General features: G+C 51.6%; 1 protein-coding gene across 1 annotated transcript; it reads right to left on the bottom strand.

The window, feature by feature from the left end:
• Positions 1-448: 448 nt before the first annotated feature.
• MEX3C (mex-3 RNA binding family member C) lies at positions 449-23,807 on the bottom strand. Its single transcript, XM_054387483.1, has 3 exons — positions 23,780-23,807; positions 23,111-23,413; positions 449-1,686 (listed from the first exon to the last, which is right to left on the bottom strand). The coding sequence occupies exons 1-3, from the start codon at positions 23,805-23,807 to the stop codon at positions 449-451; spliced, it is 1,569 nt and encodes a 522-aa protein (XP_054243458.1).
• Between the last annotated feature and the right edge of the window lie 225 nt (positions 23,808-24,032).

Here is a 24,032-nt window from a genome sequence, read left to right as displayed (position 1 = left end):
AAAACAAACCCCCCCAAAAAAAACTCCCAATAACAACAACAGGAAAAAAAAAATCAAACAAAAAACAACCCAGGAGGACCTCCTCCTGCAGGCGAAGGCGACGGCCGGGGCGCACGGGCATCCCGACGCTGGGTTTGGGAGAGATCCTTTTAAAGCAAGGCTGTGGCTGTTGGGTTGTTTTGTGTTGGTTCCTCCTCCTGCTGTCGATGGGAGCTTCCCCTTGCCTGTGAGGCAGCAGCTACAGCAGGCAACCCATCCAGCTTATGCTGGACGGACCAGAGGGAGAGACCACCTTGGCTGTAGTGTTTTAACCCCTTTCGACTCCATCGACCCTAATCCCAGGTGCCAAAAGATTCAGGAGGAGGTTCGCTCTGGGGGTTGTCCTCCATGCCTTTCGGTGGTGGCGGTGGGGGTCAGGGGAGTACTCTATAGATAACCTTTTATCTACTTAAGAGTGGATTTGGATTGCCTGAGTGACAGCTGTCTGGCAGACGGGGCAGGCCGGTGCCTCCTTCTGGCAGATTCTGTTGGCACACTCCATGCAGAAGAGGTTGTGGCCGCAGGGCACCAGGGCGGCGACCACCTCCCGCTCGAAGCAGATGACGCAGTCGTGCTTCCGCCTCGACTCCGGGGGGGAGCTGGAGGTGGAGCCCCCGTTGGAAGAGGAGTAGCTGTTGGTACCGTTGGAGAAGGCAGGGATGTAGATGGGGAGGCCGGCCGGGTGAGCGCCCCCGCCCGGCGGGTCGCTCCTGGCTCTCCTGGCCAGAGGGTGATCCAAGCTTTCCAGGAAGATGGGTGAGACGCGAGGGGTGGAGGGGTGGCTGCTCCCTCGCTGCTGAGGCTTGGCAGGGTCACCGCCGCTGCCTCCTCCCAAGCTGGGGAGGTGGTTGACAGCTTCCAAAGGGGTCCAGATGGTTTGGGAGGGCGCGGGGGGCAAGGAGTCGTAGGCAGGAGGGTCGACCCCCAAGTCTTCCGCCCCCACCGCCGGCAGCGACTCTCCGAACCAGAAGCCGCCCGCCCCGAAGGGACTGGTGGGGCTGAAGTCGGCCAATCTATTGCTTCCGAAATAGGAGTCGGTGGAGCCGCTGCCCAGGGAGCTGGAGCTGTCGTTTCGGTAGCTGGAGACCATCCTGGCACGGCCGGGAGGGAGGGGGTTGGCGGGGAACCAGGCGGCGGCGGGGGCGGCCGCCTCGAAGCCGACGTCGGTGCCGTTGTGGTGGAAGTCGTTCTCCTCGCTGAGCTCCAGGTAGCTGCCGGTACGCATGGCGATGTGCATCTCGATCTCCTCCCGCGCCCGGTCCACGTTCTCGGGCATCCCCGTCACCTCGAAGATGGGCTCCTTGTCCCTGCTGGGGGTCACGATGTAGGTGTGGGTCTGCTGCTGGATCCGCTTGATGGTGGCCCCCTTGGGCCCCACCACCAGCCCGACCACGCGGTAAGGCACCCTGACTTGGACCGTGGTCTGCCCCGGCAGGTTGGGGGTGCAGGGCAAGCCGGCCAGCATGGCCCCGTTCTTGTTGCGCGAGGCTCGGATCATGGAGAAGTGCTCAGCGGCAGAGAGGATTTCCCTCTTGGCCATGGCCACGTCCTCCTTCCGCCCCGTGACGACGAAGATGGGCTCCTCTCCACGCACAGGGGTCTTGATGTAGGTGTTGGTCTTGGCCCTTAGTGCTTTGATTTTGCAACCTGTGGGGAGGAGACGACACCTGGGTTCAGCCAGATCACAGTGCCACAGGGCATTAGAGGATGGAAGGGACCTCAAGAGAAACGAAACTTCCATTCTGAACTGCTTGAGAGCTTCCACAAACACCCTGGGTGACACCACAAGCAGATGTCCAGAGAAGGGCCATGAGGATGAGCAGAGGGCTGGAGCTGCTCTGCTATGAGGACAGACTGAGAGAGTTGAGGCTGTTCAGTCTGGAGGAGAGAAGGCTCAGAGGAGACCTTCTGGTGGCCTTCCAGTACCTGAAGGGGACTACAAGAAAGCTGGGGAAGGACTATGTAGGGTGTCAGGGGGTGACAGAACTGGGGGGAATGAAGCAAAAGTAGAAGTGGGGAGATTCAGATTGGATGTTAGGAAGAAATTCTTCCCCATGCGGGTGGTGAGAGACTGGCAGAGGTTGCCCAGGGAGGTGGTGGAAGCCTCATCCCTGGAGGGTTTTGCAGCCAGGCTGGAGGTGGCTGTGAGCAACCTGCGGTGGTGTGAGGTGTCCCTGCCCATGGCAGGGGGATTGGGACTGGATGAGCCTTGAGGTCCCTTCCAACCCTAACACATCTATGATTTTATGTTTTGATGCCTACAAAGCAGCAACCAACTTCTACCTACGGTTCTCCAAGCTGACCTCTGACACTGACAGCCACAAGCTCTTTTAGCAGTGTTTCTTGAGGTGGCTGAGTCAGTCCCCTCTCTTTTCAGGCACTGGAATGTGCTGCCCAGGGAGGGGGCTGAGTCACCAACCCTGGATGTGTTTAAAGGTGGTTTGGATGTGGTGCTTGGGGATATGGTTTAGGGGGGAACCCTTGTAGAGTAGGGTTCTGGGTTGGACTTGGTGATCCTGAGGGTCTTTTCCAACCTGAATGTTTCTGTGATTCTCCCTGCTAAGGTCTCCATCACCCAGGGAAAGTAGGAGGTGTCCCTGCCATGGCAGGGGGCGTTGAAATTAGATGAGCTTTAAACGTCTCTTCCAACTCAAACCATCCTGTGACTCCAGGATTTCTTCAGCTGCTATAGAATTGAAAAATGGTAGGGGTTGGGAGGTACTTCCAGAGATCATCCAGTCCAACCCCCCTGCCAAATCAGGGGCACCTAGGGCAGGTCACACAGCAACATGGCCAGATAGGTCTTGAAGGCTTCCAGAGAAGCAGACTCCACAACTTCTTTGGGCAGCCTGCTCCAGGCCTCCAGCACCCTCACAACAAAGAAGTTTCTCCTCATTTTGAGGTGGAATCTCCAGGGTTCCAGCTTGTCCCTGCTGTGCCTTGTCCTATCCCTGGCCACCAGCAAGCAGAGCCTGGCACCTTCATTCTGCCCCCCAGCCCTCAGCTCTTGACAGACATTGAGCAGATCCCTCTCAGCCTTCTCCTCTGCAGACTGCACAGCCCCAGGGCTCTCAGCCTCTCCTCCCCAGGCAGTGCTGCAGTGCCTTCAGCATCCTTGGAGCCCTCCCTTGGACTCTGTCCAGCAGATCCCTGTCCCTCCTGAGCTGGGGAGCCCAGAGCTGGATGCAATATTCCAGGTGTGGCCTCACCTGGGTGGAATAGAGGGGGAGGAGAACCTCCCTGGATCTCTGGCCACACTCTTCTCCATGTCCCCAGGACCCCCTTGGCCTCCTTGCCCCCCAGGGCACATTGCTGTCCCATGCAGAACTTGCTACCCACCAGCACTCCCAGGTCCTTCTCCTTGGGGCTGCTCTCCAGCAGATCCCCTCCCAACCTGTCCTGCTGCAGTTTATTCTTCCTGCCCAGCTGCAGGACTCTGCACTCATCCTTCTTGAAGCTCAGGAGGATCCTCTCTGCCCAGCTCTCAGTTTGCTCAAGTCACCAGGTGTGGTCTCAGCAGGGCAGAGGGAGAGGAGAATCTCCCTAGCCCTGCTGGCCACACTTCTCTTGATGCACCCAGATGGTAAAAAAACATGGATGGGGTCTCTTCTCTCCCACAGACACGTCCATGCTTACTCCAGAAGCATTTCTGGGCTTTGATTTTCCTCTTTGGTCCCCTCCAGTGACCTCCAAGGCAAGGAGCAAGGCCTCATACACACCTAAGCAGTGCGGACACTGCAGCCTTTGGCTGACAGGCGTGACCCCAGAGCAAATTAAATATTTACAGTTGAGAGAAGGGTCTGTGCAGGCTCACAGATAAAGGTATTGATCTACTGAGAGCTTCCCCCTTTGCTTCCTGTTATTGACAAGCGTTGTTTAAACCTTGCTCCTCCCTCTGGGATGAAGGAGCTGCTCCTTCAACTGTCAAGCAGCAGCTCAAGCAGCTTGTTGCATGCAAATAGAGCAGGTCAGGTGCCTAGGGGGGATTTATCTCCTTAACTAAGTCAAGACAGTCTGGAAGAGAAGCACAAAGTTCATGGAACTTCTGAGGCCAATGGTTAAGAGATGCAACAAGGCCGAGTGCTGGGTCCTGTCTTGGGTCACAACAACCCCCTGCAATGTTCCAGGCTTGGGGCTGAGTGGATGGAAACTGCCCAGCAGTGAAGGACCTGGGGGTGCTGGGTGACAGCAGCTGGAGATGAGCCAGAGGGTGCCCAGGTGGGCAAGAAGGGCACCAGCAGCCTGGTCTAGAGCAGCAATGATGTGGGCAGCAGGAGCAGGGCAGGGACTGTGCCCCTGGGCTGGGCACTGCTGAGGCCACTCCCTGAGTGCTGGGTTCAGCTTTGGGCTCCTGTGTCAGTGTGAGCTGAAATTCCCCCCCACTGACAATAACCAGGCTAGCTCAGTCTGGAAGCAAATGAAAAGCTGTATTTACAAGCAGAGTCTAAAATCTACAATGAAATGCAATGAATATGTACAAATATACAAAATTCACAACACTTACAAATATATACAACCAACAGAAAAGCACAACCCATCTCCCTTTGCTTCCCCCCAAGGGGACCCTCCCAAAGGGGCCTCTCTCTCTCCCAGGAGCTTCCCCCCAGACACCCCTGGACAGAGAAGCAGAGTTAGTTAAGCAGAAAGTTGTTAACTTAGCTGCCAAGGTCAGTGTGTTATCTTCAGCCAGAAGAGAAGAAGAAACAGCAGCCAGACAGCCCAGCAACTGCCCCCACTGCCGAACGCAGAATGTGCAGAGTGCCCACTTTGTTTTGGGTAATAGCTCTTAAACATTTCTATCTATCCAATGGAAGTGTTTAGAACAATCAGTATTTTGCTTTCTTACACCCAATAGTGACTTATTTATACTCTTTCACTTTCTCTGTTCTGAACTTTGCAAGGAAAAATTAAAAAGACAGTTTCAAACCATCACAGCTCCTCACTCCCAGAAGGACATTGAGGAGCTGGAGCAGGTCCAGAGAAGGGCAAGAGAGCTGGGGAAGGGTCTGGAGAAGAGGGCTGGGGAGGAGCAGCTGAGGGAGCTGGGGGTGTGCAGCCTGGAGAAGAGGAGGCTGAGGGGAGACCTTCTGGCTCTCTACAGCTCCCTAAGAGGAGGCTGGAGCCAGGTGGGGGTTGGGCTCTGCTCCCTGTTAGCAAGTGACAGGACAAGAGGAGATGGGCTCCAGGGTCCAGCAGCAGAGGTTTAAGATGGACATTAGAAGACAACTCTTCACTGAAGGGTTCTCAAACAGTGGAAGAGGCTGCTCAGGGAGGAGGTTGAATCCCCATCCCTGGAGGGGTTTCCAAGAGCAAAGATGTGGTGCTGAGGGACATGGTTTAGCACCAGCCCTGGCAGAGATAGGCAGTGGCTGGACTGGATGGTCTGAAAGGGCTTTTCCAACTGCAGCAGTTCTGTGATTCTACGACACAGTGGCAGGAAGCTCCTTCCTAAGATGCCTAAGGCATTCTGGCATCCAGAAGCACCTTTTACCCTCCACAGGACCAGAAAAGGAGTGTGGAATGAAGAGACACCAGCAGGCCTGTGACATGCAAAAAGGGGAAGAGGACCTGGGAGTGCTGGTGGAGAACAAGTTTACCATGGGCCAGCATTGTGCCCTCATGGCTAAGAAAGCCGAGGGCATCCTGGGGTGCACCAAGAAGAGTGCAGCCAGCAGGTCAAGGGAGGGTCTCCTCCCCATCTGCTATGATTTGGTGAGGCCACATCTGGAGTACTGTGTCCAGTTCAAAGAGGACAGGGACTTGCTGGAAAGGCTGAGAGAACTGGGGCTTTGGAGTCTGGAGAAGAGCAGCCTGAGGGGGATCTCATCAAAGCTGATCAATACTTCAAGGGTGGGTGTCAGGACGATGGGGCCAGGCTTTGTTAGGTGGTGCCCAGGGACAGAAAAAGGGGCAGTGGGCACAAACTGACACATGGGAAGTTCCAGCTGAACATGAGGAGGAACTTCCTTAATTTAAGGGTGATGGAGCCCTGGAACAGGCTGCCCAGAGAGTCTCCAAACCTGCCTGGACGTGTTCTGTGTGACATTCTCTACGTGAACCTGCCATGGCAGGGTGGGGTTGGACTCCAGAGGTCCCCCTTCCAATCACTACCATTTAGTGATTGTGTCAGATTCACTGAATTTCACTTGTATTAACCCAAATTCAGAAGCACATTGCTCTGAGTGGCACTCTGCTCAAACCTCACCTTGAAACCACTACAACCAGCACTTGCAGATGAAGCCTTTTAAGCACTATTTCACTTGCAGACTGAAATTTGCTCCTGCTTTTCCTCATTAAGCCTCTCATCACTATCTGGGCAGATGAAATAATCTCTTGAAATGAGGTTTTATCAGCCTTTTCCGCCCAGGGTACCACTAGTGATAACAGTTTGACAGTTACACAGCCACTCAAAGATGAGTTTTTATTCTAATAACAACAACAAATTGTTGTTTGGAATAGAGGGAAGGAAGAGCTGCTTCTTGCACAGCTCCTGCACCCAGTAAGGACAAAGGCTGAGCACAACAACAGCCCTTTGTTTCCAGGACAGCTGGAGAGGAAGTTCATTATCTTCAACAGCTCATCAGGAAAGCTCTCCGAGGCCCTACCTCCACCAGAACCCACACGGGAGGGCTGCTGGCAAGGGAAGGAGGGAGGCAGGGGTAGGTCTGCACAAAGGAGGAGGGATGTAGAGCTGAGGGGCCTTGATTCCCCCACCTCTTTGTTTCCAGTTCTCCCTGTAAGCCAGTCTCCTCACCTGCTCAGCTCCCCATCCCTTACTCAGAGAAGGTGGGCTGAAGTTCTCACACACCCCCTACACACCTTCGTTACTGGAACACCTAAAACCAAAGCCAGCCTCCTGCGTGCACCAATTCTTCTCCAATTTACCCAAATTATCTCTCTATTTCATAGAATCACACAACTGTTTGGGTTGGAAAAGATGTCTAGTATCATGGAGTCCAACCTTCACCCCATGACCACCATGGACACCAAACCATGTCCTGAAGTGCCATGGCCACAGGTTTCTTGAACACCTCCAGGGATGGAAACTCCACCACCTCCCTGGGCAGCCTGTGCCAATCCCTGACCACTCTGGCAGTGAAGAAATTCTTCCTAATCTCCAACGTAAACCAAGAGGGATCCCTAAAGCAGTGCTGCTGAAGTTCTCACACTGGTCACATTGATTTTAGATGTTCCAGCAAAGACAAAGTCAGCCTTCTGATGTGTATCAATTCTCCAATTTAGCCAAATCACCTTAATTTGACCCACTCCATCCAACCGTATCTCCCTGTTTCCTAGGAATTACAGAGGCAGCATTTAAAAAGGAGTATGAGAAGCACCCAGATAGAATCAGAGAATCATTTTGGTTGGAAAATGACCTCTAAGGTCATTGAGTCCAACTGTTATCTAATTCTACCAAGGCTGCTGCTAAATCATGGCCCTCAGCACCACATCTCTGCCTCTCTGAAACCCCTCCAGGGATGGGGATTCCACCACCTCCCTGGGGAGCCTGTGCCAGTGTTTGAGAGCCCTTTCAGTGAAGAACTTTCTTTTAATGTCCAACCTAGACCTCACCTGGTGCAACCTCAGGTCACTTCCTCTTGTCCTGGTTACTAGGAGAAGAGACCAACCCCCACCTGGCTCCAACCTTCTTTTAGAGTGAGAAGGTCTCCCCTCAGGCTGTTTTTCTCCAGACTAAACAATCCCAGTTCCCTCAGATGCTCCTCACCAGACCTGTCCTGCAGATCCTTCACCAGCTTCCTTGCCCTTCTTTGTCCAACAACTGCCTTACCAACGCCTATGGTGTGTTTTAAACAACATCTTCCTGATGTTTTAGAAGCTCAGATCAAGTTAGAAGTCTGCAGCTTTCTGCCCCATTCTGGCTGCAAACTCCCAGAGGTCACTCTACCAGAGCCACAGCTGCAAGCCACTCAAGTGAAGAAAAAGCTTCCTGCCCTTTTTTTTCCTGGGGCTGCAGAACAGCACAGACCGAGCTGGGCAGAGTCACAAACCTAGAAAGCAGAGGCCAAATGCTGCCTCAACCCCTCTGCAGAGACAGCAGCAGAGTGTTAACCAAGAGAAAGATGGCTTCCAAGAGAAGCTGACTCCACAGACCATCGAGGTCAACTCTCAGACTTTCTTCAGCCCTAACTTCACAGAGAAAAAGTCACCACATCTGAAACCCAGCATTTCTGGATGAGTCAGACAATACCCAGTGGGTTTTGTCTGCTAGGAGCACCCTACCACAGACAAGTCAGCTCAAACCCCACAAGGTCAGCAGCCCATTATATTCCTCCAGCAGGATGAGCTCTCTGTTTGCTTTGCCTCAGCTGCTCTGGTTTCCCCACCCTCCTCCATGAGTCACCAGCAGGGTGGTGATATGAAGCACGGCTGATCCCATCCCCTCTCCCCATCATCCACCAGGACACAAGGTCAGCCAGCTATGAAGTCATGTGGCCATAGGATGAATCAAGAAGTTTCTCAATCTCCTGAGCTTAAACACAGAAAGACAAAAGGAAAAAAAAAAAAAAAAAAACCAAAAAAACAAACCACTCCCCAACCCCAACAAACCACAGCGTCCCTCACTGGGGCAATAAATCATCAGATCACTGTCTCCCAGACTTGGAAGTACAGAGATAAGGCCTGAGGAGGGGAGTTTAAGACTGGAAGTCCTATTCAATCAAACCTTTCAAAGTCACTTTAGTTTTGGGATGATACTGGAAGTCCTTTCAATACAAGTTACTCCACAGCAGTAGAACCATGCAATTGCTTTGGTTGGAAAAGCCCTTTCAGATCATCCAGTCCAACCATTCTCTAACTCTATCAAGGCTGGGGCTAGACCATGGCCCTCAGCACCACATCTCTGCCTCTTGGGAACCCCTCCAGGGATGGGGATTCAACCACCTCCATGGGCAGCCTATTCCAATGTTTGAGAACCCTTCCAGTGAAGAAGTTTCTTCTAATGTCTGACCTAAACCTCCCCTGGTGCAACCTGAGGCTGTTTCCTCTCATCCTGTTCACTTTTTACTGGGAGAAGAGACCAAACCTAGCTCACTCCAAGCTCCTTTCAGGCATTTGTGGAGTATGAACATTCCTGGACATGAGCAGGCAGTGTGAGCTTGCAGCCTAGAAGGCATATCATATCCTGGACTGCATCAAAAGGTGTGTTGCCAGCAGATCCAGGGAGGTTATTCTGCTAGTTTGCTCTGGTGAGACCTCACCTGGAGTTGTGTGTGCAGGTCTGGAGCCCTCAAGATAGAAAGGACACGGACCTGATGGAGCAGGTCCAGAGGAGGCCATGAAAATGCTCAGGGGTTGGAGCAGCTCTGCTATGAGGACAGGCTGAGGGAGCTGGGGGTGTTCAGCCTAGAGAGGAGCTCCTGGAGGAGCCTGCCTTCCAGTACCTGAAGGGGCTACAAGAAGGATGGAGAGAGACTATTTGCAAAGGCCTGAAGGGGCAGGACTAGAGGCTTCAAACTAGAGAAGAGCAGATTTAGACTGGATGTTAGGAACAAATTCTTTACTATGAGGGTGGTGGAACACTGGGACAGGTTGGCCAGGGAGGTTGGTTAAGAGTCTATCCCTGGATATATTGAAGGTGAGGCTGGACAGGGCTGTGGGCAACCTGATCTAGTTGGGGATGTCCCTGCTGAGTGCAGGGTGGTCAGACTGGATGAGCTGTGGATGTCCCTTCTGGCACAGATCACTCTGTCACTCTACAATTCTAAGCAGCACACTCACCCCTGGGCACACACTGACACAGACAGAGCAGAGCCCCTTAGTTCTGCTCTCCTTGGGGCAGAGGTTGTCCACCTGCCTGCCTGTCCCCCTGGAGAGGAGCCAGGCGCGCACCGAGCCCCGCAGGCAGTGCTCATCCCCTGAGGGATGATTTGTATCATTCTCCTCCGGCCTCCCTCCCTGCTTTTTCTTCCCCCTCAAGGGGGTTGTTTGACTGAACATTTTACACAGACTACAAACATTATAATCCCCAAGAAACTTCAGCTCTGGAGGAATGGTTTACCTTTCAAACACTACTTCCTTTGAGACCCACTTTAAGTCCTGACAGGCCACCAGAAGGTCTCCCTGGAGCCTTCTCTTCTGCAGGCTGCCCAAGCCCAACTCTCTCAGCCTGGAGCCTCCCAGCAGAGCCCTTCCAGGCATCCCTATCATTAGATGGCCAGAGAGCTGCTTGTTTAAAAAAGGTGGTGGGAAGACAGGTGATTTGTGCTCTCCTTGAAGGGAGAGCTCACAGACACAGCAGCTGCAGCTCTCACCCATCACTCAGTGATGGCCACCACAGCCTTCACTCTTTCACCTCTCCTCATCACAAACCCCAAAATTTCCCAAAGAAGCTGGAAGAGCCAAGAGACCTCTCAGCAGGAATCTTGTGCAAAACACCCTGGTGCCATCTAGCCAAGAACCACTCAAAAAAACCCAGAAGAAAGCATCCACAGAGCCCTCCTCTGCACAGCCAAGAAATGAAACCTTCCTCTTGTTTCTCCTGCTGAGGATGGGGCAAGCACTGATTCACAGGTGAGGATCCATTTGTGGCATGGTCTCCTCCAAACAGTTCCACCACCAGAAGGGAGCTCCTCATGCTTCTCAGTACCAGTGTTAGCAGAACACAGCCTTATCACAGCAGAGGGACCCATGCTCCTGCCAACTGTTAGGGCTTCAGGCAGGCACAGGGACCCAAACCTCCTTACCACCTTGTCTGCTTAACCTTGCCTCTCCAGGTGCACTGGGCTTTGGGGAAAAGGAAAAAAACATCCTGGGGGGGGGGGGGGGGGGAAGTGTATCTAAATAGAACCCTGGAATTTATGGTGGTAAAAATGCAGTGAGACATCTGCAGTTAGAGCAGGTTGCTCACAGCTACAAACAACCTCACCTGCACTGCTGCCAGGGATGGGACATCTACAACCTCTCTGGGCAGCCTGGGACAGGCTCTCACCATCCTCAGGGTCAAACATTTCTTCCTTTTCTCTATTCCCAATCTCCCTCTTGCAGTTCAAACCATCACCCCTTGGCCTGTCACAACAGACCCTGCCCAAAACTCTGTCCCCAGCTTTCTTGAAACACTGAAAAGCCACCAGAAGGTCTCTCTGGAGCCTTCTCTTCTGCAGGCTGCCCAAGCCCAACTCTCTCAGCCTGGAGCCTCCCAGCAGAGCCCTTCCAGCCCTGCCAGCATTGCTGTGGCCTCCTCTGGCCCTGCTCCACCAGCTCCCTGTCTGTGCTGTGCTGAGCACTCCAGAGCTGCCCCAGCACTGCAGGGGGGGTCTCAGCAGAGCACAGCAGAGGGGCAGAATCCCCTCCCTGCCCCTGCTGCCCACACTGCTGGGGATCAGCCCAGGAATATACCAGTTTATTCTGGTATCTACAAAACAATACCAGTTTGTTCTCCTTCCCTACTACGAGGATCAAGGCTGAGAACCTTCTGCAGCTATTCAGAGGCAAAAATCCCACTGGAAGGTAGCAGCACTGCCTGGGCTGTGAGGGCAGCAAGCAGGGTGAAGCTGAACTCCCACTAAGTCATCTCTTGGCAGGGCTGATGAGCAGCCCCAACCAAACCTGGCATACTCCAGGTTGGCCTCAGGGCAACCATGGGCAAAGTAGAGACCTCAGATTGGTCTCCACAGGTTGTCTGCAGGAAAGTGAAAACCACAGTTCTCAGGAATATATTTTTTCAGCAGCTTTGGTGTTATCTGATGAAAGGCAATACTGTGTTGCAGTCTTTAGTCCTCTGACCACTCATTTTTGTCATGCTGATACCAAGTAAGGAGGCCACAGAACAGTTATTGCCATAACCCTGTGTGCTGCTAGTAGAGCCACGGCTAAATCCTCACCTAGAAAGTAAGGGCAGAGTCTGAGAAATCCTTGCAGACCCTCAGGGGCTGGCACAGCACGGCAGGTGATCTGCACAGGGGCTTGCTTTCTGTGAGCCTTCCACTGTGGTGTGTGGGCACAGCTGTAAAGGTAGAGCCTGTTACGCTGGCACAACCCTGAACGCATGGCTAGGTCGTCACAGACTTCACAGTGGCAAGCAAGAACTGCAGCAAAGGAAATGAAGCATTTGCAGAGCCTCACTGGAGGGAGCCCAACAGCACAGGGACATTTCAGGCAGCAAAATCCTATTCTGAACTGGTTTAATGCTTATACCTCCTTAAGCACGAAAAATCAAGAGCAGAGCATTTTTTTTTTTTTGTACCTCATTGGGTTATTAAAGTCCTATGAAATACTACCTGAGCTGATAGACTGACTCTGGTTACTATCACCTTACACCTAAGATCAATTAACTCAGCTCACACCTCAGCTCATGGGCTGGGAAATTTCAACTCCTGACAATTCCTTTTTTTTTTTTTCCTCCAACTGGCTGTCAAATGCAGTCAGGTTGATCCAAGAAAGATGAATGAAGTCACTGCCCTGCACTTGCAGGAGGTGCTGACCTGCACAAAACCCCAGATCAATGTCCTCAGGCAGCTATTTATCACACACTCCCCACTCACAACCCCCCCAAACCATTTTGATTTTAGGAAGGAAGGCTGTAAAAATATTGCTTGCAACTCCAATTTTAAAATACTTTTTAAGAGAGAGCCCACACTTGGAGGTAGTAATTGTCATAGAATCAGAATTGTCAGGGTTGGAAGGGACCTCAAGGCTCAGCCAGTCCCAACCCCCCTGCCATGGGCAGGGACACCTCACACTACAGCAGGTTGCTCACAGCCACCTCCAGCCTGGCTGCAAAACCCTCCAGGGATGAGGCTTCCACCACCTCCCTGGGCAACCTCTGCCAGTCTCTCACCACCCTCAGGGGGAAGAATTTCTTCCTAACATCCAATCTGAATCTACCCACTTGTAGCTTTGCTCCAGTCCTCCCAGTCCTATCACTACCTAATATCCTAAAAACTCCCTCCCCAGCTTTCTTGTAGCTTCCTTCAGATCCTGGAAGGCCACCAGAATGTCTCCTCAGAGCCTTCTCCTCTCCAGCCTGCACAACCCCAACTCTCTCAGTCTGTCTCCAGAGCAGAGCAGCTCCAGCCCTCTGCTCATCCTCGTGGCCCTTCCCTGGACACCTTCCAGCCCCTCCAGATCCTTCTTCTAAGAGGGGCTCCAGAACTGGACTTTGTGGAAAGCAAGCTTTCATTTGTTTCTAGGCACCTATCCCAGGGGTAAGCTGAGAGACACCTCACCACTGTGGCACAGCAGCCATCCTGAAGACAGGGCTAGACCAACCACCAACAGCTTTAACAGCTCCCTGTTAGTGTTAGCACAGGTAATTGGGTTAATTAGACAGCAGGATAAGGGCTCCTGTGTGACAGCCAGAGAGGATACCTGCCACGGAGCTAACAGAAACGGGTATGTCAAGAGATGGGTGCAGCTGGCAGCTCAGATTGGAGCTCAGCCTCACAGCAGGTTTGGAAACAGATGACAGACCCTGAAGAAGAGAGCAGGTTAAATGCTTCAATCACAGAATCCTTTTGGTTGGTTTAAGATCACCAGGTTCAACCATTAATTCTGCACTGTCAAGTCCACCACTGGACCATGTCTCTCAGCACCACAGCTACACAGCTTGGAAAGCCCTCCAGGGATGGGGCCTCCACCACTGCCCTGGGCAGCCTGGGACAGGCCCTGACCACTACGATTTCCAAACCACCTCAGTAAAGAAATTGTTCCTCATGTGCAACCTAAACCTCCCCTGGCACAACCTTAGGCCATCTCCTCTCATCCTGTAGCTTGTCACCTGGAGGAAGAGACCAATACCCACTCGGCTCCAACCTCCTTTCAGGGAGTTGTAAACCGCAAGGAGCTGGTGGCCTCCTTGGCCATCTGAACACTCCTGGGCTCATCTTCAGCCACTGCTGACCAACACCCTCAGTGCCTTTTCTGCTGGGCAGTTTCCAGCCACTCTGCCCCAAACTGGGAGCATTCACAGGGTTGTTGTGACCCAAGTACAGGACCCAGCCCCTGGCCTCATCCTACTGTCCTTGGTTCATGCATCCAGCCTGCCCTGATCCCTCTGCAGAGCCTCCCTACCCTAAAGCAGATCAACACTCCCATCCAACCTGATGTTGTTTGCAAACTCACTGAGGGTGCTCTTATCTCCTCATCCAGATCATTGATAAAGATATTAAAGAGGACTAGTCCCAGTACCCCTGGGGTACACCACTAAGGACCAGTAGCCAGCTGGGTTTGACTCTGCTCACCTGTGCTGGCTCTGTGCCCTGGAGCCTGGCTGTGTTAATGGCTTCAGACAATGACTGCAGCTCACATGGTTAATAACCACCTTGCATTTCCAGGTGTAACACCACCCCAGCAGGCAGCCAAATCAGAGAGGAGGGCAGGGAAAGGAAAGCCCAGCTGACAGCCACCCTGTCAGAGAAGGAAAGATGACACAGGTCTTTCAAGAAAACATAAGAATTAAGTGTTTTACACCAAAGATATTTCTCTCTGCCTCTTGAACCCTCAGCAGCTTACTACCACAATCAGAGGCTTGCAGGCACGTGGCAGTTACCAAAGTCCTGTGCCTGCCTGTGGAACATTTCACTCTGACTCACACAGGGTGACCTGAGCCTGCTCCCAATCTAACTCCACCAGGCTCAGCAGTCTGAGGAACAGCTGACCACTTACTTTGCTTGTACTGTTACAGGGACCTATGATACAATGATATGTGGCTTTCCTAGTAGTCATCACCCAGCTGGAACTACTGCAGAAGGGGTTTTAGATGAGAGACTTTCCAGACCACTGCTTCAAGCTTCAGTGCATCGGAAGCTGGGGCAACATGAGCTTGGGCTTGTCAACGTACCAGGAAGGAGGAGAACCTGCAATCATAGAATAGTTTGGGTTGGAAGGGACCTTGAAAGACCCCTTAGTGCAACCCCCTTACAGTCAGCAGCATCTAGAGCAGGTTGCTCACAACCCCAACCAACCTCACCTGGAATGCTGCCAGGGATGGGACATCTCCCACCTCTCTGGGCAGCCTGGGACAGGCTCTCACTACCCTCACTCTCAAACATTTCTTCCTTCTTTCCACTCTCAATCTCCCTCTTTCAGTTCAAACCATCACCCCTTGTCCAGTCACAACAGGCCCTGAGGGAAGGTCTGTCACCATCTTTCCTACAGTCCCCGCCTTCAGTTCTGCAAGGCCACCAGAAGGTCTCCCTGGAGCCTTCTCTTCTGCAGGCTGCCCAAGCCCAACTCTCTCAGCCTGGAGCCTCCCAGCAGAGCCCTTCCAGCCCTGCCAGCATTGCTGTGGCCCTCTCTGGCCCTTCTCTGATGGAATGTCACAAAACCCTCCTCTGTCAAGTTTCATGGGTCTCCTGTTACTCCCAGTCCAATGGAGGGGGCATTTACCACCTTGCTGGGCAACCTGGGCCAGTCTCACTATACTCAGTGTACAGAATCTCCTCCTCCTATCCAGTCTCAAGTACTTAAACCAAAAGCCAAGGGGAACCCATGGGCAACCACTCAGCTGTGCCAGGCCACAGGGAACAGGACTTTGGCCCTACTGCTGCCAAGCTGATGGGTGGGAAAAGAGAGGAGCACAAATTCTGTGAGATGACACTAAGGGGAAGGCTGCTCACAAGCTGCTGCAGACACTTCCCTCTTCTGGAACACAAAAGCCCTGGTTCAAGAACTGTGTATGAACTCTTTATTAAAGATTTCTTAGGTATGTACCCATTTATCAATCGATTTATATACCAGCCCAGCAGAGAATGAAGTAGTCAGCCTGCACACGGCTTCCTTCTGGATGTCAGGCTGAGACAATCAATCACATCATAGGCAGAGGAATGCTCCAATTCCCAAGACAGATGGCAGCTCAGTAAACAAGTTACAGGCAGCAAAAGAGCCAGAGGGCAGCAACTTGTAATATTAATTACTCACATTACTGCAGGCACTGGGACCAAGGGAGCAGCTGCTGAGCAAAATTAGAAAGAGTTGTAGAAAAGCAAGAGTTAAGAGAAGGAATATGTCTAACAAGCAATAGCTACAGGAAAGAAAACAAAGCTGTTTTCATTAAGAGCACTGATCTAGTGAATGAGCAACAGTGTTGGGAAGCCTGACCCTGCACAAGGAGGATATTAAAAGGGACCACCACTCAACGTGTTATGCAGAGTGTCAGGATGGACAGAAAAAGCAAATCAGCAGAACAAAACAAAATCCAGAAGAAAACCAACCATGATGCAAATCTCCACCTATGCCAAAATCTCCAGGTCAAAAATGCTGCTGGAGCTGTGTTTTCACACACTTCAATAAGTATGCTGTCAAATGTAAAATGAACTAGAAGGTAGAGAAGGAACAGATAGTGTTATGTCTGTTCTCAAAGGAGCAGCTGTGAGTAACTGATTCTCACCAACCCCAGTGAAGGAAACTGAGCTCAGCAAGATCTCATGAACTTAGAGCAAGACCTGACAGAGCACAAAACAGACAACACTCAGGTTTACAGAATGGTTTGGGTTAGAAGACACCTTCAAGACTCCAACCCCCCTGCCATGGGCAGGGACACCTCCCACCAGCCCAGGTTGCTCAGGGCCTCATCCAGCCTCGCCTTGAACACCTCCAGGGAAGAGGCATCCATAGCCTCCTTGGGCAACCTGTTCCAGTGTCTCACCACCCTCACTGTCAAGAATTTCTTCCTAATCTCCAGTCTCAATCTGCCCTCCTCAAGCTTCAAATCCATTCCCTATCACTATCTTCTTAAAGGGTAACAAACCCTTGATTTAGAGATTTCCTGCCTTTCCTTTTGATTACATAAAAACGTCCCAGTGCTCAGCTGCTTTCTTTTTATTTTGTTACAGCAAGTTTGCAACCCTATCCCTGCTACAGCTTTCTTTTTTGCCTGCAATGAGGAACCAGCCCTGTGGGGTGGAGGTATTGCATCAAAACCAAATTTAAGACCTCTGAGATATCCAACACTTTGTTTAGAACAGTTTTTTTCCAGAAATGCAGTGCACAGTCTACTCGAAGAGGGCAGCAGGGGCTGAGTGAAACACAGGATATCTCATGACTTTAAGAGCTTTAAAAAAAAAAAAAAATAAAAACAACATTTCAGCACCCTTTTTTTTTCATGCCACAAAGCAGCTCAGAAGCAGATTAATCAGGATATGAAAACCTCTTGAGTGCGCTTCCCACCCAACCAAGCCAGACCAGAGCCACGTTTATGATCCCAGGATTTATGATCCCAGCTGGAGAGCTTGCACCCTCCTGACACACTTTGCAACTTTGCATAGCACAAATGACAAACAGCAGAACTGGAAAATAAATGATGTTTGCTCCACAGTACCAGAGAGACAGGCCCCTGAAACTTCAGCAGCCTGTGCCAGGCTCACGTGTTTGAGTCCCTGCAGTTGGAGGCTCTCACACAGACAAGACTGCAGCTTCTCAGGGAAACAGCTTTCATCCTGGATTTTCAGCAAAGAGCTCCACTTTTCTTTCAAGTCTTTAGATCCCAGCATTTAAAAACCAAGCAAAAATAATACCTGAAGTGTGACTGCCTTGTCAGCTTTCCCCTCAAAGTGAGTTAGCTGAACTGGTGGTCTGTGTGTTGCCAGCTGACACAGGAGGGATCTGATGACTTTCATTCGTGCAAATTAAACTTCACTCTTCAGAGTGGACATCTTAATCCCATTTTAAATAAGCAATATGCAAATCAGACTGTAGTGATGACTTCTTAGGGATCAGCAATCAACAGCCAGTCAAGGTGTACTATGGAAGTAAGGGCAGTGAAGCTGGGGAAGGGTCTGGAGAACAGGGCTGGGGAGGAGCAGCTGAGGGACCTGGGCAGGGTCCAGCCTGGAGAAAAGGACACTGAGGGGAGACCTCACTGCTCTCTACAACCCCTTAAGAGCCATCTGGGGATTGGTCTCTTCTCCCAAGGAGCAAGAAACAGGACAAGAGGAAATGGCCTCAGGTTGTGCCAGGGCAGGTTTAGGTTGGACCTGAGGAAAAATTTCTTCCCTCTGAGGGTTGTCAAGGCCTGGCCCCGGCTGCCCAGGTCAGCAGTGGAGCCCCCATCCCTGGAGGGATTTCAAAGCCACGTAGATGTGGTGCTGAGTGACCTGGTTTAGCAGCAGCTGGTTAGTGTTAGGTTAATGGCTGGACTTGGTTAGACTGGAAGAGACCTTTAAGATAATCCTGCAAGTATGATCAGTAACTCAGTGACATTATTATCACCAAACACAAACCCAGACACAGCTCTTCCTGACAGGACTGTTGCTATCCCACCAAAGGACACCTGTGTACTGCACTCAGCTAACACAAGCACTTGCTCCAGGATTGCTCCAGTGCTCTTTCCACTCCCCAGGAGTGTGTATCTGTCTTGTTCACTTAGCCTAGGTAGTTATCAGCTACCAACTCACCAGAATGACTCCTTTTTGTTTGGAGTTACAGGACTATTTTAAGCTAAGTATTTTGCTCAAGAGCCCAGATTCAAAAGCACAGAGCAACAAGCCTAGCATCATTAAATATGCATTAAAAACTCCTAGTGAAGCGGCAAGGCCCTCTTATGCAAAGCAGATTTGTCATTATTGATTTAATCGGTGAAATGGGATGATATAATTCCTCCTCCTCTCACTCAGCTGGGGGTTTGGAGACTGCCCTGCCTGCTTCAAGTCCTGCAGCCATCATGTGAACTATTCTCACTGAAGCCTTCAAAGTTTAGTAGCTGAGGTCTTGGGGGAGAAAAAAAAAAAAATACTACTGTCAGCTTCATCAAGGGTAAAAACACTTGGAAAATCACGTTACTTGGACAGTCACAATGCTGGAATGCACTGGCAAATAGATTGCAACAATCATCTGAAGACAGTTAATACACAATCCCAGCATGGGAGGGGGTTGGAAAGGACCTCTGTAGATCATCCAGCCCAAGCTCCCTGCTAAAGCAGAGCACCCCCAGCAGCTTGCCCAGCAACACAATGGCCAGTGGAAGCTGGAAACTCTCCAGGGAAGGAGACTTCACAACCTCTCTGGGCAGCCTGCCCCAGCCCTCCAGCACCCTCACAACAAAGAAGTTTCTCCTCCTGTTCAGGTAGAACCTGCAGGGTGCCAGTATGTGCTTGCTGTTGGGCACCACTGAAAGGAGTCTGGCTGCAGCCTCTTGCCCTCCACAGGTCTTTTATCTCTCGCTGAGCATTGCTCAGACCCCCTCTGGGGCTGCTCTTCTCCAGGCTCTCAGCCTTTGCTCCTCACAGAGATGTTCTAGGCCCCTCAGCACCTCTGTAGCTCTCAACACACTCAGGGATGAAGCATTTCTCTACAGTACAGCACTTGTCACTTCAAGCATCTTTCAGGTTTCCTATTCATGTCTTCAGACACCACCCCTTTTAACATCATTCAAGACACCTTTTAGTGTTTAAAAATATCTTTTTTTAGTGTAAAGTAAGTAGCAGAGGGCACTGAAAACTCCAGTTAAACTTGTCAAGCCTCTCTCTAAATCCCCCCACCAGAGCATGTCAGGATTGCCACAGGGGGAAAAAAAAAAAAAATCAACAAAAGATCAACATCACCAACTTCATGTATGGGAAACAATTTTCAAGTGATCCACAGCAGACTTTTCCAAGTCCTTCACATGATGTAGAGAGTAAACCCAAACTCTTCCAAGTCAGATCTCCAGAAGTTTGTTATTTTTTTAAGTCTGGATCCAGGCTTACATAATTTTGGGTACACACCCTATGCCAGCTTTTCTCAGGCAAACAAGGTCACCTCCTTGGCAGTGCAGCCTTCCTCGCCTCCTACTTCTCAAGAGTACTTTTCTCTCCACCCTGATTTCTTTAAAACTGAGGCAGAGAGGGCTTTTAGCTGCTGACAGCCAAGGAAGACACTTTCCTGATCAGCAGGACAACTGGCCAACTCCCTGAAGGCTGGATCATCAGCAGCTAGTTCAGATTCACAATGCCATGAATGGAATCTAGTTTTCCTGGCTCCCAGTCGCATGCCTTAACAAGAATAAGAGGATACAAATATCTTTTCCTTTGTGCTTCACCTGAAGAGATTCTTCCACTTCAAAGAATTCTATTACACTACCCCAACCAGTGTCTATCAGCTTCATTTTTTCCTTTGGGGGAGTGGGGAGAGGAAGAGGGCAAGGGGAGTAAGAAAAGGCTGAGAAGATCTGATTTAAAAAAAAAAAACAAACAACAAAAACAAACAACCCAAAACTAAAAATAGGCACAAAACTCCTGCCAGGTTTCAGATATACTGTATTTTTTTCCTATTAAAGGAATATCTTTAATTCACTAAATCTCATCAGCCTTTTCCAGCAAGGAATCCAACTCATGTCCACAGTAACCCACAGCAGCCACCAGTGCCCCCCATCACCCAACCCCCGGGTATACATCTCAGGTGCTCTGCACCTTCCACAGCTGTGACATCCTACATCTGTGCACAGCCACAAAGTCCAGCTACCCATGTGGGACACAGTGACCTGGAGCAGAGCTGTGGGAGCACCACTTTGCTGCCTCAAGTGCTCTATTTCTGAAACTTGCAGATAATTGGAAAAAAAAGACAAAACCAAAAAACAAGTTAAATTCAAGTGCCACAGGTTTCTTTTTTTCTTTTTTCTTGTTTACAGCCCTCTCAGGAATCAGGAGCTCCTTCAGTTTGACAAACAGCTTCTGGAAGTTCTCTCCCTCTGTGCAAACCAAAAGATTCAATTTGGATAAATAGCACTATGGAATTCCAGTTACACTTATTTCTTTTTTTTTGTTTTGTTTTTTTTCAGTTAGGAGGTGAAGACTTGAACACACTTTCAAGACACAGCAGTGAGGCCTCCATCAAAGCCCAGCATTCAGAGCTGCAGTTTTGGGGGCTGCAGACACTTCAAGTTCTCTTTATACCTCAAGAAGACAGGGAGAGAAAGGGATACAAACTTAATCTTCGTGCAAATCCTGCTGAAGCAACATGCCAATTGCATAATTAGATATTAAAGCATTACAGCACAGAGGAGTCTGGCATAAAACCTAAGCTGTTCAACCAGCTGGTTGTGATGCGTTGAGGAAGAAAATACAGTAGAAGGTGATGATCTTGGAGGTCTTTTCCAACCTTAAGGACTCTGTGATTTGTTTTGAAAGAGAGCAGAACTACCAGTGAAGGATGCAGCTCCAGCCAGCCTTGCTGGAGGCAGGCTGAGCTGCACTAGAGCAGAGAGAGAGGCAAAGCAGGTGGATGAGGGAGCCCATGCAGTGAGCTGGCACAGCTCTGGGCCATAAAAGGAGATGCAAGGAACGGGGATTTCTAAGAAACTTCAAAAATATTTAGTGGAACTAATGCAACTTACATAAGTTGTTCTCTAAGCCTAAGTCTCCCTTGAATGAGAACTCTGAAGGGCCCCCTCACAACAGAGCTTTCAGGCAAGTATACTTGGTAACAATTTTTTTCCCCAGCTCTCCCTTCTCCCCTCCTGCTCCTTCTTCTTCTGTAGCCTTAATTCTTTTCATGCTACAATCCCTCCCCACTGAGGCTCAACATTTTATCACACACCAAAAAGTGTGGCAACAGATGAGGAATAAAAAGCAGAAGATGATCTCCTCAGGAACAACCATCCCATTCTTATGCAAACTCCATTATCTTGTTTTAAAGTGACTCAAAGTCCTGAAAAATACACTACAGAGAACAATCCTGGTCTGGTGGAGAATAAATGTATTTCTCTTTCAGAGGACATAGCAATAACCATTTTCAGTTCTGTTTTCCATTCCTTCCCTCCCCTCCCCACTCTCTGCCATCTCAAATGACACACGAGCAAAATCTTAGGAGAATCAGACATTGTTTTGTGGAAAGCAGATATTTTCTGCTGGAAGAGAACTGATTCGTGTGTGCATCAGAAGACGCTACCTGTCAATTTTCACAGCACGGCCTTTGGTTCTCCTTTGACACACCCAGGAAAAAAAAAATCCACCCTACCCTTGCCTGCTAAAAAAAAACTACATTAAAAAGTAGGGAGAGCAAACAAAAGGCTGCTCAAGTATCAGTGCTCGATGGGTTATTTCTGTAGCACCACATCAGCTTAGACTTGATATTTTAAAATTTTTTTTTCCCACCATTTCCATTCTCAAGAGAAGGAGGAAAAAAAAAAAAAAAAGGAAACAAAAGCCACATTGATGCCGAGAGACCAGACAGCATAACTGCTCACTATCAGAGCTGATCAGCAAACGAGACACACCACCCCCAAACCCTGCCAGGCAAAGAAAGGGGAACAAGAGGAAGAAAGAGAGCAGCAACTTCATTGTCTGCACTTCCACACCCACACCTGACACGGCTCAGAGCTTCTCTTGATATTTACAAAAATAAAAAAAGTGCTTTCAAAATTAGGTTGGCTGCCAGGAAGCTGGTGAGGAACAGTCATCCTTCTCACTCCTCCAAAGCCCCGCTCCCATCAGACCACATGAAAAGGCTAACCGCTGGCCGTGACATCACCGATATGACCTTATCCTAACGGCGTCAAGAGACACCCCATGGGGCACAGCAATGGTGATCAACAGGAAGCCACAGCCCCAGCGGAAAGAGAAAGGGCTCTGGGGCCTTCCGAGGGCTGCACGTGGCTCCTTTCTCCACCTCGCTGGCTCCTCAGGTCCACTTTGTCTTCGGTGAGCGCTGTGGAAAGCCAGAGGAACTGAACCGGCCCCGCAGCCTGCTCTGAAAGTCCAAGTTCAAGTCCCTTACACGGTCTAAGTTGCCACGGTATGTGAAACGCTGCTTCTTACTAAAGACCACAAGCTGAGTGCCAGCCAACACCAAAGCCTGCACCAACCACCTACCTGCACATGGTCAAGCTACACACTGCCCAAACCGAAGACCTTTTATAGCCTGAATTAACAATAAACAAAGGCCAGAGCTCGCTCAGCTCTCACTCTCCTCCTCTTGCCTTTTCCAGGCACTCTGTCCCCCATGGGTCTGAGGTAGACCCCAGGGTCCACAAAGCTCCTGCGGAGGCGACAGGAAACTCCCCGGGGCCCACCCAGGAGGGACACGGGGAGAGGCTTGCCCCAGACCCCAGGGGAAGGGCAGCAGGCCCAGGCCAGGCCACCCCCACCCCAGCCTGGGGACTGGGAGTGCCCTGTTCTGTCTTCCTGGTCCCCCCACTCACCCTGACGGCCCACGATCTCGGCGACATGCTCGGAGCTGGGCACGGGCACGCACTCGGTGGTGTTGACACTCTTTCGGCGGAGCAGCGCCGCCTGCTCGCCGTTCAGGCCCGCTGCCCCTCCGCCGCCGCCCAGGCCTCCGCCGCCGCCGTAGGCGTGGGACAGCATCGCCGCCATCATGCCCTGAGGATCGTCCGCGCCGCAGAGCGCTCCCGCCGCCGCCGCCGCCTCCTTCCCATCGAAGGAGGGCGAGAGCAGGACAGAGCCCAGCGCCGGTAGCAATGGGAGCGGCTGGGAAGGCGAGGAGGACGAGGAGAGCAGCAGCAGCGCGGCCGGGTCCTCCTCCTCCTCCTCCTCGTCGTCGTCCTCCCCCGCCAGCAGCTCCTCCTCCAGCTCCAGGTCTCCCTCGTCCCCCGTCGCCGCTTCCTCCTCCTCCTCCTCTTCCTCCTCCTCCTCCTCCTCCTCCTCCTCCACCACCGCCCCGCCAGGCCCCGGCTTTCCGGCGGGGTCCGGCGGCGGAGCCAAGCCCTCCTGCCGCCGCCGGGCCATCCTCATCCCTCCGGGCAGTCCGTGGTCGCGCAGGCCGAGACCCGCGAGACGCTGTTGGAGTAACAGCAACGGCGGCGGGGGGTGGGAAACGGGAGGGAGTCGCGGCGGCTCAGCGGCGGTTTCGGCCGCCGCGGCGGTGCCGCTCGGCATAGCGGCGGGGAGGTAAAGGAGGGACAGGGGATGGGGAAAGCGCTGCTGGGCAGGGCCTAAAGACTCAGGGCCGCCATGGCGCTGCGGGCAGCGAGCGGCGGCGGGCGCGGCCTGGGCGCTGGAGGCCGCGCTCCTCAACGCGGCTTTTGTCCCATGGCGGCTCCCTTCGGCGGCGGCCGCGGGCGGCGGCGGCAGCGGCGGCGGGGCGGCCACGCCCCCCGCTCG

The sequence above is a fragment of the Indicator indicator genome, chromosome 15 (assembly GCF_027791375.1).
Source record: "Indicator indicator isolate 239-I01 chromosome 15, UM_Iind_1.1, whole genome shotgun sequence".
Taxonomy (NCBI): domain Eukaryota; kingdom Metazoa; phylum Chordata; class Aves; order Piciformes; family Indicatoridae; genus Indicator; species Indicator indicator.
The sequence above is the reverse complement of the archived record's forward strand: the minus strand, read 5'-3'. Positions and strand labels throughout refer to the sequence as shown.